This window comes from Branchiostoma floridae, unplaced genomic scaffold (assembly GCF_000003815.2).
Source record: "Branchiostoma floridae strain S238N-H82 unplaced genomic scaffold, Bfl_VNyyK Sc7u5tJ_1582, whole genome shotgun sequence".
Classification (NCBI taxonomy): Eukaryota; Metazoa; Chordata; class Leptocardii; order Amphioxiformes; family Branchiostomatidae; genus Branchiostoma; species Branchiostoma floridae.
In genome coordinates, this window is record NW_023365776.1 from 83,327 (window position 1) to 98,671 (window position 15,345).

Consider the following 15,345-nt stretch of genomic DNA (forward strand, 5'->3'; position numbering starts at 1 on the left):
ACGTTGCACAATTCTCCATTTCTTCCAACACGTTGGTCAGGGTACTAGTATCTTCAATGTCAACAAGATCCTCTAAGCTCAGCCCTTCTGTATCGGGTAAGTCAATTGTTCGAGCTCTAGTGAACGCTTATTGAAAAATCATGATGAGCTGATGAACGAATCTTTCTTGTAGTACTACGGAAAGGCGAACACCATTTGTGAAATACCACATGTAAAAATAGCCTGGCGGGCTGTTTGTCTGACCCTATGTGATGGTTAGAGGTTCGCAGACCTTGAACCAGCTGGTTTCGACTGTTCCATTGCGAAGCACACTATACAATTATCTTATTAAACAGAGTTTTAAGGACATGGAAATTAACAATAGAATGTGAGGATGATCCATTTCTATCAGTCTCAACTACGGGTAAATGTACTTGAACGCAGTACAATTCTATTTCACTGCCCTACCACCCCCCCCCCCCCCACCCCCCAGCGTAAGGGATATAATGGTTTGTTCCTCCTCAGGCGTCATCTCACATTCCAAAACATAGGGACCGGTCAGTCAGAACAACAAGAGCCGCGATCTTCGGGACTTTCGGAAGTATTATCAGTTCTTTCTAACGAACGACTAACAGTCAACAAAAAAGGGAAGCATGGTGATTTTGTCTTCTTGATTGATAGGTAAGGGGTGCTGTAACAGAAAAAGGAATTCAAGGGCTGAACGGACAGTGGAAGGCACTGGACACTAAACGGGAGTAAAAGTAACACGATTCAAAGTGAGGTGAGCAAGTTGTATTGTTTTCATTACGATTAAGTGGGATATCTATCATTTTTGAATGACAGAAAGGCGTTGTCAACATACATAAATGAACATACAGTGTGAGAATTGGGTCACAGAGTTCAGTAACCCACAGTCGACTGGATAAACGGACATAAACTTTTAACCTCGTCATCCTCCAATGGTTATCGAGACCTTCTCCTGAATAAGCTCGTACGAGTTCACTACGCAAATGCGGGCAACAACAATTCTGGGTAATATATGTCAAAGGTGAAGGCCCGATGAATTCGAACGTGAACATGCCGCCATTTTGCAGGTGCCATTACGTTCCGTACAATGTTAGGCAAAGCAAAACAATACTAGTCGAGACTGTTTACGTCTGACCATCCGATGACAACTAGTACCTGGATGTCTGAAATGAGTATACAGAGGGTATTGTTGTTGCTGCATTACCTACCTACCTAACTAGTCTCTTGACCTCCTTGTCGTTGGGGGGACAAGGTAGACATAAAGATAGAGAGTTGTCTCCAGGCCCGTCTGTCTCTTGCTACAGTCAGCCTTTCCTGCAGGTTGAGTGATGTCCACTCTGTGATGTTGTCTTGCCAGGTCTTCCGTTGACCCCCACGGCGCCTCCCACCTTCCACGGTGCTCTGAAGAATTGTCTTAGCCAGGTTGATGTATTAGTAGATCTTCTTTTAACCTCCTCGATCATTTAATAGCATTTTCACGAACATAGTACCTTATGTTCTGTCTTATGTTAGTAGACACAGCCGATAGCAACCACAGTATAGCCAGAATTTGGATGGTTCTGCTACCTTGATAAAACGTGTCATCATGGAGTACGAAGATGTATTGCGAGAGCACCTCGGTGAGTTCGGCAGGTACCAGAAACTGGCAGCCTTGCTCACCGTCTTGATCGGTCCGTCCGTCGGTGCAACCATGTTCGCCCAGGCTTTCCTAGCGGCCACACCGGCGCACCACTGCCGCTTTTACCAGAACGACTCCTCGGCGATGTACGGCCACCCTTCCGAGAGGCTCAGCTCCAGCGTTCCCATGGAAAACGTGGACGGCACGTGGAGATACAGCTCCTGTCTGATGTACAACGGAAGTGGTGAAACGTCGACGGAGAGTAACCAAACTGTGACCTGTAGCCACGGCTGGGAGTACGACCAGAGCGTGTATCACAGCACTGTTGTTACAGACGTAAGTACGGTGTCATCCCACGATTGGGACTAAGGTTACATTTCCAATCCGGGGCCCGGTCCGTATGCTTTAAGAAAAATTAAAAAAATAAAAATACACATCGTGTCCATGAATCTTATTTTGAAATTTTGTATGTTTTTATATTTCCTTTATGTCATTCTTCTCGCTCCCAAAAGCTTCCACACTGGGCCTCAGTTTGGAAATTTATCTTAAGCATTACTAAGGCCATGTTGATTTAATTATATGGATGACATCCACTGGAAACCCCAAAAACCGATGCGAGCGTGACAATTAAAAAAAAATGTCCAAAAACAAGTTGCCTTCTTTATGAAATCTAAGTGGTCAGGAAGGTTGAACAAATAACACAAATTCACTTTCCATTAATTAAGTCTATAGGTGTCGTTCACATGTACTCCTTAACCTTTTCGTCACAATTAGTTAAAATGGCTTTTTGTGATGGGAATGTAGAAAACGTAAAAATCAATTTCAATACGCTTCCATTCATTGTGAGTTCAGGCAAGTGATGGAAAATGTCCTATTTTACGTTAACATGATTTGAACATGTCAAGCTAATATGTAATTTCCCTGCTTCCAGTACGACCTTGTGTGTGAGCGACACTGGTTAAAGGAACTGGGACAGTCCATCTTCATGGTGGGGGTGGCCGCTGGGGGACTCATTTCAGGAACGACATCGGACAGGTACAAGGTCGATTTCATTAAATGAATGAAGACCTTTATTGCACATTTTTGCCACACCGGGCTAAGTACAGGTCACAACAAGACATGTTGAAAAGATACAATTAATAGATAGGGATACAAAATGAGACTTTTGCTGGATAAATCCAACTTCTCCTCGCTTTTCTGTTATAGTAGAGATAAAAGAGCAGATATGCTTGTTCCATTTCCTTTGAGAGGAAATAGAAATCCATTGTGTCGGCTTGTCCAGTCATTTCGTTTGCTTTCAGTACAAGTATTATGAAAATAGCCATGAAAATATTGTCCGGAGGAAGGGTTACAACTGTCCTGTCAACACAAAACCATCCACTATTATAATTCATTTTAGATTATTGAATTTGCTGCATGTTTTGTCAGATTCGGTCGCCGTCCCACAGTTGTGGCCTGTATAGTGATACAGCTGATTTCAGGACTGGCTGCTGCCTTCACCACAGATTACGTCACCTTCCTCGTTCTCCGCCTGCTTGCCGGCGGGGCTGCCAACGGTGCCTTCTACGTCGGCTTGACTCTAGGTATCAGTTTGGTTCTCATCTCACATAGTTAAAGCTTAGGTCCCAATTGGAAAAAGGGCTGTTTTTTTCACTTTCGGGCGTGACGCCTACATGGCCGGCCCCGGGTTGAATTTAAGTCGGACTTAAAATGAACACGGGACCAAGTAGCAATTAGACGCTGCCCGATATCCGCCCATCCATTTCGCTTGTAGTCGACACTTATGTTAAGGGCGCAACCCGTCAGTACGTGCAACTGCGTGGTGTCCACGTACCAATACGTGGGCAATCGTTTGGGATCCGTAAGTGGTAAGTACGTTGTAAGCACGACAACAAACGATGTGCAACAAACAATGCACGCAACCAGCTCACGGCCAGGCGTGGCGTGCAGACCACATACTTTCGTATTACACCCTGCGCAACCATGCGAGTGACTTGAGTTGAGACGTACTCCCTCCCTGCTTTTGCCATTCCTTCTCCACTAGCCTGATTAAATCTCGCTTATAGCAGCCCACCAAACATCTGCCGGCCCCCTAGGGGCCAGTTACAGCCCTGGACAGCGGAGTTTGTGTTACACAGACTACTTCTCCACGTTTTTAGAAAAACATGGCCGATGTGGCCTTCCACAAAAACGTACGAATAAAAAGCACGTGCGGCGGGTTGTGCCCTTAGCTATATACTTAACCCGTGCGTCGAAAATTCGAACAGTTGGCAGAATATCCTAGCACAATTTATCGCAGACCAGTGAGCTTACCCATCGCAAATTCTACTTACTGACACAAACTTCCTACTTTTGGTGTCCAGGTATAGAAGTCGTCGGCTCTTCCAAGCGGAATGTCGTGGGAATGACGATTTCTTCCAGCTGGAACCCAGGAGCTGTCTTTCTCGCAGGTCTTGCGTACTTCTTGCGTGATTGGTGGAGTCTTCAGTTGGCCGTGTCTCTCATGTCGGTGCCCCTCCTCTCGTACTGGTGGTACGTTTACCTGTAAACTACGTTTACCTATTACCTACTAGTATTACTATTTGAATGAATGACATGGAGACATCTCCTGTAAGTTCATTTTGAACAGACCTACCTAAAACACGGACCCATTCTTACATTACTTTCAATGCAGTGAAAAAAACGCATGAATGAAACATTGACTTCGCCAACTGGTTCAACTGGGTCAAAACTGTAAAGTTGCATTGTATCATGTGTATTTTCTTGCCTAAATTTGCTTGATGGAAATTTTCGAGTTAGTACGAAGTTACGATGCGATAAAACATGAGTTATCTTTTTGTACTGGGGTGTCTGTGTGGAGCAACGGTTAGAGCGTTGGAGTCAGAAGCAGAAGGTCCTGAGTTCTAAACTCGCCATGCCCCTGCCCCCATGACGGTGGAGTGACGCCCACCGAGCCTCACGGCTAATCTGTCTAAAGGTGCCAAAAAACACCTACGTATTTGGTGTTACCAGTGTGTCAACATCTGCACACTTGCCACTGAGACCCGTGAATTTTTTTTTAATCTTTTTGTACACTGATGCGTCTAGGCTTCTCCCTGAATCACCAAGATGGCTCCTCAGTAACAACCGGATCAAGGAAGCCAAAATAAGCATCCAGAAAGCAGCCAAGTTCAACAGGGTCACCATACCGGATGATGTTTACGAAAAAGTCATCACAAAAGCGAAGGACAAAGAACCTGGGGAAAAGTGTAAGAAGTACAGTCTGGTCGACCTGTTCCGGGGTCCCCGTCTTAGGAGATTCACAGTAACAGTTTCATTAGTCTGGTAAGAGTTATTGTATGCTACTAGAACTATGAATATATATGCATTTTTCCTTAATCCAACATAAGCAACGGCACACAAATTGACCCATATGTACAGGTCATACTTAGTTACGTCTGAAAGTTCATCTGTGTTGGTAGAAGTCATTGTAATATCCAACACAAAATTGGACTCACTCAAATTTTCGAACTTAACAGCACCAGTCTTTGTCAAGGAATGAACAATCTCCTGCTGTCGTGACGTCACGTTATGCAGATAGACTTCCTGCAATTTATGATCCACTGCTCATTGAGACACGTGCTCTATCTGCATAACATGACGTCACGGCAGCAGCGGATTGTTCATTTCTTGACAAAGAATTGTGCTGTCCTGTCGAACATTTGGGTGAGTCCAATTTTAGTGTTAAATATTACAGTTATAAACTAGTTCAAGATTCAGTTACGTCTTGTGTGTTTGCTAGGTTTGCTACAGTGGTTGTGTACTACGCCTTGATCATTGGTTCTGCCGACCTTGCCGGTGACCCCTACCTGAACTTCGTCCTGGGCGCACTACTGGAGTGGGGGCTGTCGTTTGTGGGCTTGGTTGCCATGGAGAAGTGGGGGAGGAGGCCTGTGGTTGGTGGATTTCTGTTTCTGACAGGAGCCGCCTGTCTGGCAGTGGCTGCAACGCCAACAGGTGGGCCGATGGTTCTTTAAAGCCGCCCGAATTTCGTGCGACATTCAATGAGGATTTGACTAGGATTTAACCCTATTCATACCGGGCTTTTTTGGTCAACCCTGGACTTGGGGCTTTTGCGGCCCTCCACTTCTAAGCCCTGTTACTCTTAAGCGATTTATCATATAGCCACCAAATTTTCAGGGAATGATATAAGCATGATATCTAAAGATTTTAAGAACTTTGACGCTATTATAACGTAATATGACGTAATTATGACGCCATCATTTTGATTGTATTGGCTGCACCCATGAAAAAAGGGTATTCCCAGAAAACTTCAAGGTATGCTACAAAAATGTAACAGCAAGTGCAGATAACAGAATAATATTTAGTGTCGGCCAGTTAAAGTAAAGGTTATGCATAATACTACTTTAATTCTATCTTCGTTGATATCAGAAAAAAATATTCTGCAACCAGAAGGTTGGTGTGCCCTGATGTCGACGGTTTCCTTCACCCCCTGTCACAAAATAACAGGAAACCGATGTGACATTGTGTTACAGAACGACGAGATGTTATTCGGTACATCTCCCTGCTCGGGCGGTGTGCTATCGGCGTCGCCTTTAATTGCCTGGCCGTGTACTCCCCTGAGGTGTTCCCCACCGTAGTCAGGTAGGGTTGTCTAATCACCAAACACTTGGAGCTGAATTGTACATGAAACATAAGGCCTATCTTATTCACCAACTGTCTGTCTGTCTCTCTATATATATATATTTCTCTCTCATTTGCTTTCTCACTTAGGCATACGTCACATTTCGGGCTGTTAGCGGAAACGAAAAGAATTGAAATTTTACCCAATGAATACGCACAAGGCATGCTGTTGAATTTATTTTTGGTTAGTTTTGTGCTGTCTTTTATATCATACTTTTCGTTCCCCGAAACTACCCGGCCGGGCCGCTTTATGGAAATGTGACGTTAGCCTTAAAGGATAGAACCCCACTTCAATGTACCAGCCTCTCTGTTCGTCCTGTCCAAGTTGATGTACTGATTGTAGATAAGTTTCGATCTAACGTTTATATATACTTCTGTTATAGCCCTGGAAATGGTGAAGCGTTGATAATTTAGAGAAAACTCTTGTCTTTGTGTTTCCGGGTATTTGTGGTCAACATAACTTTAGAACCTCTGGATTGATTGTAATTACATTTTGGTAAGTGGGTAGATGTTGGGAAGAAAAAGGTTAAGGTCAATATTGGTCCCCTGGGGTGTGACCATGGTACTGCAGCAGAACTTCTTTTTTTTTTGGTAACTTTTGACCTGGACGTGCTATGGTCTTGTTCATTTTGCTTCAGGACGATGGGTGTGGGTGTGGCCAACATGTGGTCCCGTGTAGGCGGCATCCTGTCCCCGTTCGTGTCCCTGCTGGCGGACGTGTGGCCGCCCCTCCCCATGATCACGTTCGGGATACTCTGCACTCTCGGCGGGGCCGGAGTCTTCAGCCTTCCCGAGACGTTCGGTATCCCTCTTCCGGATACACTTGAAGATGGCGAAAACTTGGGAAGGTAGGCCTTAGATGACAACACTAATCGTAGTGCTTAACTTTCTTCTTAATATACAAAGACATATCAAATTTTCAACGACCGCTGTCTCCTTCTCCTAGATCGATACTGATTACCGTCAGAACGTAAACTCGCGAGAGTTACAAACACGTGATCTCATTTACACATGATCTTGTAGATACGTGACGTCAGCAATTGGTCAAACGTGTCAGGAAGTTTACAACGCCCACCCTCTCTGTTCAGTGATGGCTGGAGTGCCCTGATGTATATGGCCTCCTTGATTTGATCCGTGTGTACCCTTGTGTTGGAAGAAAATTTACCATTGTACTACCAACACAGATGAGCTTTCATGATAGTTAAATCAATATGATTGATTAATTCCCATTATTTTATTCAAGCTTTGACGGTTGACCCCATATTACTCATTTTGTGTTCTCATAAATGTCTTCACAGAAAGCAGCCAACAAAGATTGTAAAAACAGACAGGAGAACCGCATCCAAACGCGACTGTGACGTGATCCGGGACAATGGTGTTTTCTATCTTACATGAATTTTGAAATGTTCATATCGGTTCACGCATACATGTGTACACGTATCTCTCAATGTCAACACCAAGTCGACGGTTACTTGAAGTGGATCAGGATACATATACATGTACAGTAGGTTATCGATATCAATATATCTATCACCCTCCATGTTAATTTTGGAATTCCAGTTTAATTCCAGACGAACCCTAATCATTTGAAAATCGATGTACCAAATTGATTAATATTTGTATATAGATTATTGTAGTATATTAAAAGATTATTGATATGTAGATTGCAATTAGATGTCTCCAGAAACAAAGCAAATTCTGGAGAATTCTGAAGAATAATGGCCGAATTCTCCAGAATTCCGGCTCAGGTTCCCAGGATGCTGAAGAATTCCCCAGAATTCTGTTCAACCTCTCCAGTTCAAAAACTATTGGTTGTGCAACAATCATGTACTCTTCATCTGAGTTGTCTGATGAAGACATTTGTGATGTTTTAGTACCGCTGGTAAGAGAACAATATGTTTGCCTGCTTCATGTCGACCCGCACGGATATACACGCACGTATATGTTTTGTCATGTTCACTGTAGTGGTCGTTATCATTTGCAGTTCATCAATGAAAAATATTTTGTAAACAATATTTTTGCCTACTGTGATTAATGATGGCCTGTATGGATACATGTATACAACTAGCATGGTAAATGTAGCGGTCTTTATATCATTTGAAGCAGTTTATAATTTTTCTAAAGTGTGTATTTGTTCGCAAATATGGCGCAAATGTTCTAGTTGACAGATACACGTGTTTTGCACAGGAATGTTCAACGGTGTTATCAACAATTTAACTGCCTGTGCATCTCCAACACCTTAGACAACACTTGGAACGCCTTTCCCTCCTCTCCCATATCTCTCCGCGCTTTACACAGGTTGGTAAGAATTATCAGCACATCCCGGTGTGGCGTGTCATGTCCATAGATCTCTCTCATCATCTTCAGCGACTTCTGAAGAAATCTAGCTGCCTTCCTATGTTCCCCACGTAGTCTCCAGACCGTACCTAGATTGCCTAGTGACTTAGCGATACACTGATGCGTCGCGTCGTGGCCGTAAAGCTGTTTCCCCATCTTCAGAGCCTGCTGGTTCAAGTCCAACGCTTTTGAATGATTGCCGTGATTACTCCATGCTGAAGCCAGGTTGTGGAGTGACGTTAGAGTGTCCGGATGAGCCGCGTCATCTCCAAAAAGACGCTGTCTCATATTCAAAGCCTTGTCGTGTAAGTTGATTGCCTTTTCGTGCTCGCCTATGTTATTCCAAGCCATGCCTAAATTGTTGAGAATCGACGCGACCTCAGTGCAGGACATGTCGTGGCCGTGCACAAGTGTCCACATTTCCAAAGCCTGCTCGTAGAAGTCGATAGCTTTTTTGTGATCGTCTAGGTCACTCCAACAGGTTCCTACGTTGCTGAGTGACCTGGCAATGTCAGAATGTGCAACATCTCCGTGCAAACGTTTTCTCATTCGTAGAGCATCTTCGTGGTAGTGGATTGCTTTCCTGGGATCACCCAAATGTTCCCAAGCTCCGCCCAGGTTCATGAGAGACGATGCAATGTCAGTATGCAGTGTATCATAGCCATAGAGCCGTCTGGCTAGAGCCAAGGCATTTTCAAGTATGTCGATCGCTTTCCTGTACTCCCCCAGCTCAATCCAGGCTGTGCCCAGGTTGTTAAGTGAAACCACGATTTGCGGGTGCATTGCATCCTGTCCCCATACTAGTTTCCTCATCTCTAGGGCCTTGTTATAAAAGTGAATGGCTGTCTTACAGTCCCCTAGCTCTTGCCATGATCTACCAAGACCATCCAGCGACCACGCGAGATCTGGGTGTGCCCCTTCGTGACCGTATATAGTTTTTCTCATATCGAGAGCCTGTCCACAAATATGGATCGCCTTTTTGTAGTCTCCCAAGTAACCGTAGACTGCCCCTACGTTGTTGAGAGACAGTGCGATGCTTGGATGCACCGCGTCACTTCCGTGTATACGTTGAAACATATTCAGAGCTTCCTCATAGTAGTCCTTGGCTTTCCTGTAGTCTTCCAGACGACTCCAAGCTTCTCCAAGGTTGATGAGAGATGTCGCCACCTCTGAGTGATCCATACCCTGTCCGTACAATGTCTTCCATAGATCCATGGCCTCTTCGAGAAATCTTAGAGCTTTTCTATGATCACCCAGAGCACTCCACGCGAAGCCAATACTGTTCAGTGACGAGGCAATTTCTGAGTTCGCCATTTCGGAACCAAAGACTCGTTTCCTCACAGCCAGAGCCCTCTCAAAGAAGTCCAATGCCTTTCTGGGATCGCCAAGATCTTGCCAGGCCGATCCGAGGTTATGGAGCGTGATAGCAATTAGGGGGTGCGCCATGTCTCGTCCGTACAGAATTCTGTACATGCTTAGCGCCTGTTGATGTACATCAAATGCTTTCTTGTAATCTCCCGCCTGAGCTAGTGCTATACCGAGATTGTCTTGGGAGACGGCAATATCTGGGTGAGCCGCATTTGCCCCATAAATGTGTTTCCTCATATCCAGAGCCTGTCTGTAGAAATCCACTCCTTTTCTGTAATCTCCAATGCACAGCCAAGCGGCTCCGAGGTTGTTTAGTACTAAAGCAATGTCTGGATGTTTCGCGTTGGCCCCGAATATACGCTCCCTCATATTCAGGGCCTTTTCATAGAAGTAGATAGCTTTTCTGTCATTACCCATATCACTACAAGTTTTGCCGAGATTATTCCATAACATTGCAATGTCCTTGTGTGCCGATTTGCCGTGTACTCGTTTCAGTATTCTCAGAGCTTGTAGGTATAAAGCCACTGCTTCTTCCGTATTTCCCAGATAGTTTGCAACTATGGCAAGACCAGTAAGCGAGGTCGCGATATCAGGGTGTGCTTGTTCCTCTCCATGTATATCTTTGTACATCTTCAGGGCTCGTTCGAAGAAATTCTTTGCTTGTGTGTATTCTCCAAGCTTCAGACAGACATGACCGAGGCTGTGTAGGTTTGATGAAGTCATGGGATGTGTGGTGTTTCCGTACATGATCTTCTTCCTTTTTAGTTCGGTTTCTAATTGTTCTTTAGCTGATGTGAAATTGCAGAGCTCTGAGTTCATTTTACCCATGATTTCTTCGGTGCAATTGAATAGAGTTGATGATACTAGAGACCTCAGCTGCTGGTCTTGGGGTTTTAAGAGAATTCTACGAAGAGGGACAGCGGTGTAGTAATACCTGTACAACATCTTACGGTTTGGGAGATAGAAAACCTTTTCAATGACTGGTGTGGTGGTACCTGTTATGCTAGTGCTAGTAGGCACCAAGGCAGACATGTTTTCTTTCTGCCCTCCATTTTCTATGTACGTCCTCAGCCTCAGCTCTGCTGAGATACTAACAAGAACCGCCAGATGTCGCGCGTTTTCTTCACTCACATGGTTTCCCTTTTGCAGTTCTTCTATCAATGCCCACACACTGCTTGCCTGGACACCGCAGCGCAAGGCAATATTCTGTACGGCGATGGCGGGGAAGCGATATATTTCCTTCTTTACGTTCAGAAGCGTTGCTGTTAGTTTAGGAGTGCTGAATTCTTCCCTGTCTGCCATTTGAGCGCTGGCGTCGACACCATTATTCCTAAATGTTGCCGACACTGCCATCAGGTACTCTTTCACTAGAGCAATCTCGCCTGTGATGTAGCACGCGCTCTGCAAGATGTCTGATAAGTGATATCCTTCCGCGAGGGCAAAGTCAAGCCTCTGATACATGGCCATTTTCCTAGGCGTTTGAATGAGCTCAAGAGCCGGCTTGGTATTCGTCTGCTTCCGCCCGAGTGGAGTTTTGCTCGCCCATGGCATGGCTCCGTCAAACGAGAAACCGTGAGGCGTTACGGAGTCATAGAACCAACTGTCTCCCGGATCGTCGGAGTAAAAATCATTCAGTGATTTTACCCCCATTGCGGGTAGAATGGTCTCTCCCAGGTTGATGATTTTTAGATGTAAGTAGTGGGTAATGTTTCGAAAGTATTGTTTATTGTCATCAGAATCGGATCCGTCTTCCAGCAGTATTGCAAATTCCAGATCGGAATACGGAGTTACCAATTCTGTAGCCTGTGAACCCAAACCTATGACGGCATACTTACATGGCGGCTGCCCCATAACATTGGTGCATTCAACAATGAGCTTGTGTATGAAGTGTATCCTGTCCTTGGCTATGTTTTGAAACAGTTCTTTCACAGCTACAGCTCTTGCCGTTTCAACCTCTTTCACTACTGCACCATATCCATCGTACTTGTATGGATCGTGTCGTTGCTCAATAGCGGCAAGTTGCCCTTTCACGTTTTCTCGCATTGTTTTCAAACCATTCTTATGCTGTTTATTCGTCTCAAAATGATTTGGTTTACAGTCCGAGCCCAAAGTATGTTGAACGAACGCCTGCTCTGTCTGTTCTACAGCATGTGCTATGGCCTTCCTAAGCTCTTCCTCCGTTGTTCTCACCAAGGCTGCGTTGTAGAGGGCGGCGGCTTTGGTGAAGTCTGAACCTTGTTGAGTCATCTTCCCACGTTCAAGGTAGACGTTTCCCATCTTGTGTAAACATTCGGCTTCTAACTGCACGACTGAGGGCTCCTTCCCTGTGTTGATGAGATAATGATTTATAATAGTATACAATTGATAACGTTTTTACGGAGATAAGGATTTGATTATATGGATGACATCCTCTGGGAACCCCAAAACTGATGCGAGCGTGAGAATAAAAAAATGTCTGGCCAAAAAATGCCTTCATGCATTATGCAATCTAAGTGGTCTGACAGTTTAAACAAATGACTAAAAACACAGAGTATGATATACCGAACAATAAATTCTTCATTTTTGTTCTTTCCCATCTTCCCCTATGACCGTGAAATTAACCTTGCAATTTTATGATATTAGTACACGATTTCTGATATGTATTTTTTTTCATCCAACGGCACATATTTGCACATTTTGCAGCTGCTTTGTACGGTTTACAGTATGGTAGAATTTTTTTTATTAATTTTTGGAAATGGACGAAAATTGATGCGCGCACAGATGGCATCCAAATTATCAAACCAACATTACCGAAGGTCGAAAAAGGTCAATTTACCAAAATTTTTTGTATTGATTTTATATACATACAACTGTCTTGTAAACAGCACGTTTTACCCACCGTACTCACCATGAACAAGCTTCAGCGCAGAGGCAAACAGAAGCTCTGCCAAGTCTAACCGTCCCATCTGCTTCGCCTGGTCCCCCAGACAGCAATGTTCTCTGTACGACCTGTATGAACGATAAAATCACACAACGCTAGTTCACCTTTATCCGCGGGGTAACCTATATCCGTTGTTTTGAATGATGTATTGATAGGGTGGGTTTTTTTTTTCAAATGTGATCATGTGGTCGTGAGAATACAAATATTAAGAACTTACCTGAAATCATCTGTAGTTTGAAAACCTGTAACTGCCATGGGGGGTTCGTTGTCACTCGTTCTCTTCCTGACGTCAGTCCTCTATAACAAATAACAAAGGTTTGTTAACGTGTGTTATCATAAGGAAAAGAAAAACTTATCATAGGTAAAATAATACATGATTATCAAAATTAAAAATGAGTAATACATGTACATTGTATATGGGAGCCGCGGAAACCAACAAGGATGGTACCCAGAGGTGAAACTTGGCAGATGGTCAAATGTCAGGAACTCGAGGACGGCATGTGCCCGAGAGTGCAGCATGTACTGTAAATGCAGAAATGTTCGCGGTTTTCGCGGTTTTCGCGGTGACCACTTCACAGCGAATTTAAAACCACTGCGAACATTTTTTCTATTATGGTATTAGATTGTAGTCTATGATGTAACCGCGAAATTAAAACCACCGCGAAAAGTCCTTTTTCCCTTAACCGCGAAATTAAATCCCCGCGAACTTAAATGCATTTACAGTATTTCGGAATACGGACACGGTTGTGCTATGTTTTGTCCAAAAATCCTCTAATTGTCAGTGGCGGATTTGAGATCTCCGATTTCTTGCTTGACCATTGAACAGAATGCAGTTGGAGTTGACACAAACCACTATATAGCTGTCATCTAAAATTTTCGAATTTCTTAGCACTTTGGATGGGTTTAATGTAAAAAAAAGAGAAACGATTCATTCTGATTTCAAAGGCAATCACAAGGGGAAAATACAACCTAAACTCCCTTTTTTTCTTCCTTTTCTTAGCAAATCTAAACAAATATAGCTTCCAACGGTATATGAATTTCAAACTAACGTAATCAAGCACGCAGTATACTGTTCCTGGTCGCCTCTCCGCAAAACAAGCAGAAACGCGTGAGCTGAATACTAAGTGGCCACGACGACAAAAACAAAGCCGTAAGGAAGTGAAACCGTGACCTTCGTGTGTGAAAAAACACACAGTACAGTAGACTAAACAGCTTACATGTAGTTACGCGGACTTGTAACGTAAGAAAATACTAGTACTTCCTCATTTCCAACATGTATATACAGTGGGATCACACTCTTTTCATGTGGTACTCACCCCCAAGACAATAGTGTCGTGGAATAACCCTTACTCAGATGACATGCAATGCCTGGTGATTATATTTGGCAACGTGCATTGCCAAACTACCTACTAGGAGGTTCACGGAAAGACCATGGGTCTACAAATTAAGAGGGCCGTTCGGTTCGGGCGGTGGACAAAACCTACACCACTTACTCTCTGCCCCTAGAGCTATATACCACTTTAAAATCAGGACTATATGCGAGATATCAAACCCCACTGCAGTACTTATTAGAAAGCCGCTAGGGGCCATTATCGAACATTCCCGTCATTTTCTCGACCCCTACCCACCTACCAAATATCATAAGGATACATCTACAACTTCTCGAGTTAACAGAACACACACAACACGCACACACACACACACACACACACACGCACGCACACACACAGACACACACACGCACACACACAGACACACACACACACAGACACATATACAAACAAACAAACAAACAGCACCGAAAATAAAACTTCTTTGCGATGGAAACAAACGAAAAAAATGTGAAACTGAATGCAGAACGTTAACCTAACTCTTTTCAGCACTTCCTTGATCCTCTCGGTGTACAGGACGCGATGGACAAGTACCTCTCTCCTGTCTGGGTCATCCTCACATCTTGTCCTAGCCTTCTCGTACATTCCCTTCGCTTTCAACATTAGAGATGAATCTGACATCTCCTTTCCTTCCTCAAGATACAAGTCCCCTAGAGTTTTGAGGACTTCTACTTCGAGCGGTGTGTCACAAGTTGCGATAGCGGTTACCAAAGTTTTGGTGTATGTTTCCTTAAGGAATCTTACATCTCCCCCATCTTGGGTCCTATCTAGAGTAAGGCAGATGTCAGCCACACGTAGAATACTGCTTGGAAATGTACGAATGTTGTTTCCAATGTCCCTGTGCCAGTTTAAAACGGATTTGCGTTGCGCTTTGCTAGCAAGTTTCTCTAAGTACCGGATACGGTGCTTGATAGCTTCTCTCCCGTCTGTATCTGTACACCGTACGAAGGCAGCCCCGTATAAGGCCGCGGCCTTGTCAAATTCTCCCGCGTCCTTCTCGATCCTTCCCCTCTGGAGATATA

General features: G+C 44.1%; 1 protein-coding gene across 1 annotated transcript; it reads left to right on the top strand.

Annotated features, from left to right (window-relative positions):
• Positions 1-1,519: 1,519 nt before the first annotated feature.
• Positions 1,520-8,291, top strand: LOC118408399 (organic cation transporter protein-like). The gene is made up of 9 exons (XM_035809169.1): positions 1,520-1,960; positions 2,556-2,659; positions 3,053-3,207; positions 3,988-4,156; positions 4,712-4,948; positions 5,406-5,620; positions 6,160-6,268; positions 6,946-7,155; positions 7,606-8,291. Exons 1-9 carry the CDS (start codon positions 1,592-1,594, stop codon positions 7,700-7,702), a joined length of 1,665 nt encoding a protein of 554 aa, XP_035665062.1. The 5' UTR covers positions 1,520-1,591; the 3' UTR covers positions 7,703-8,291.
• The last annotated feature ends 7,054 nt before the right edge of the window (positions 8,292-15,345 follow it).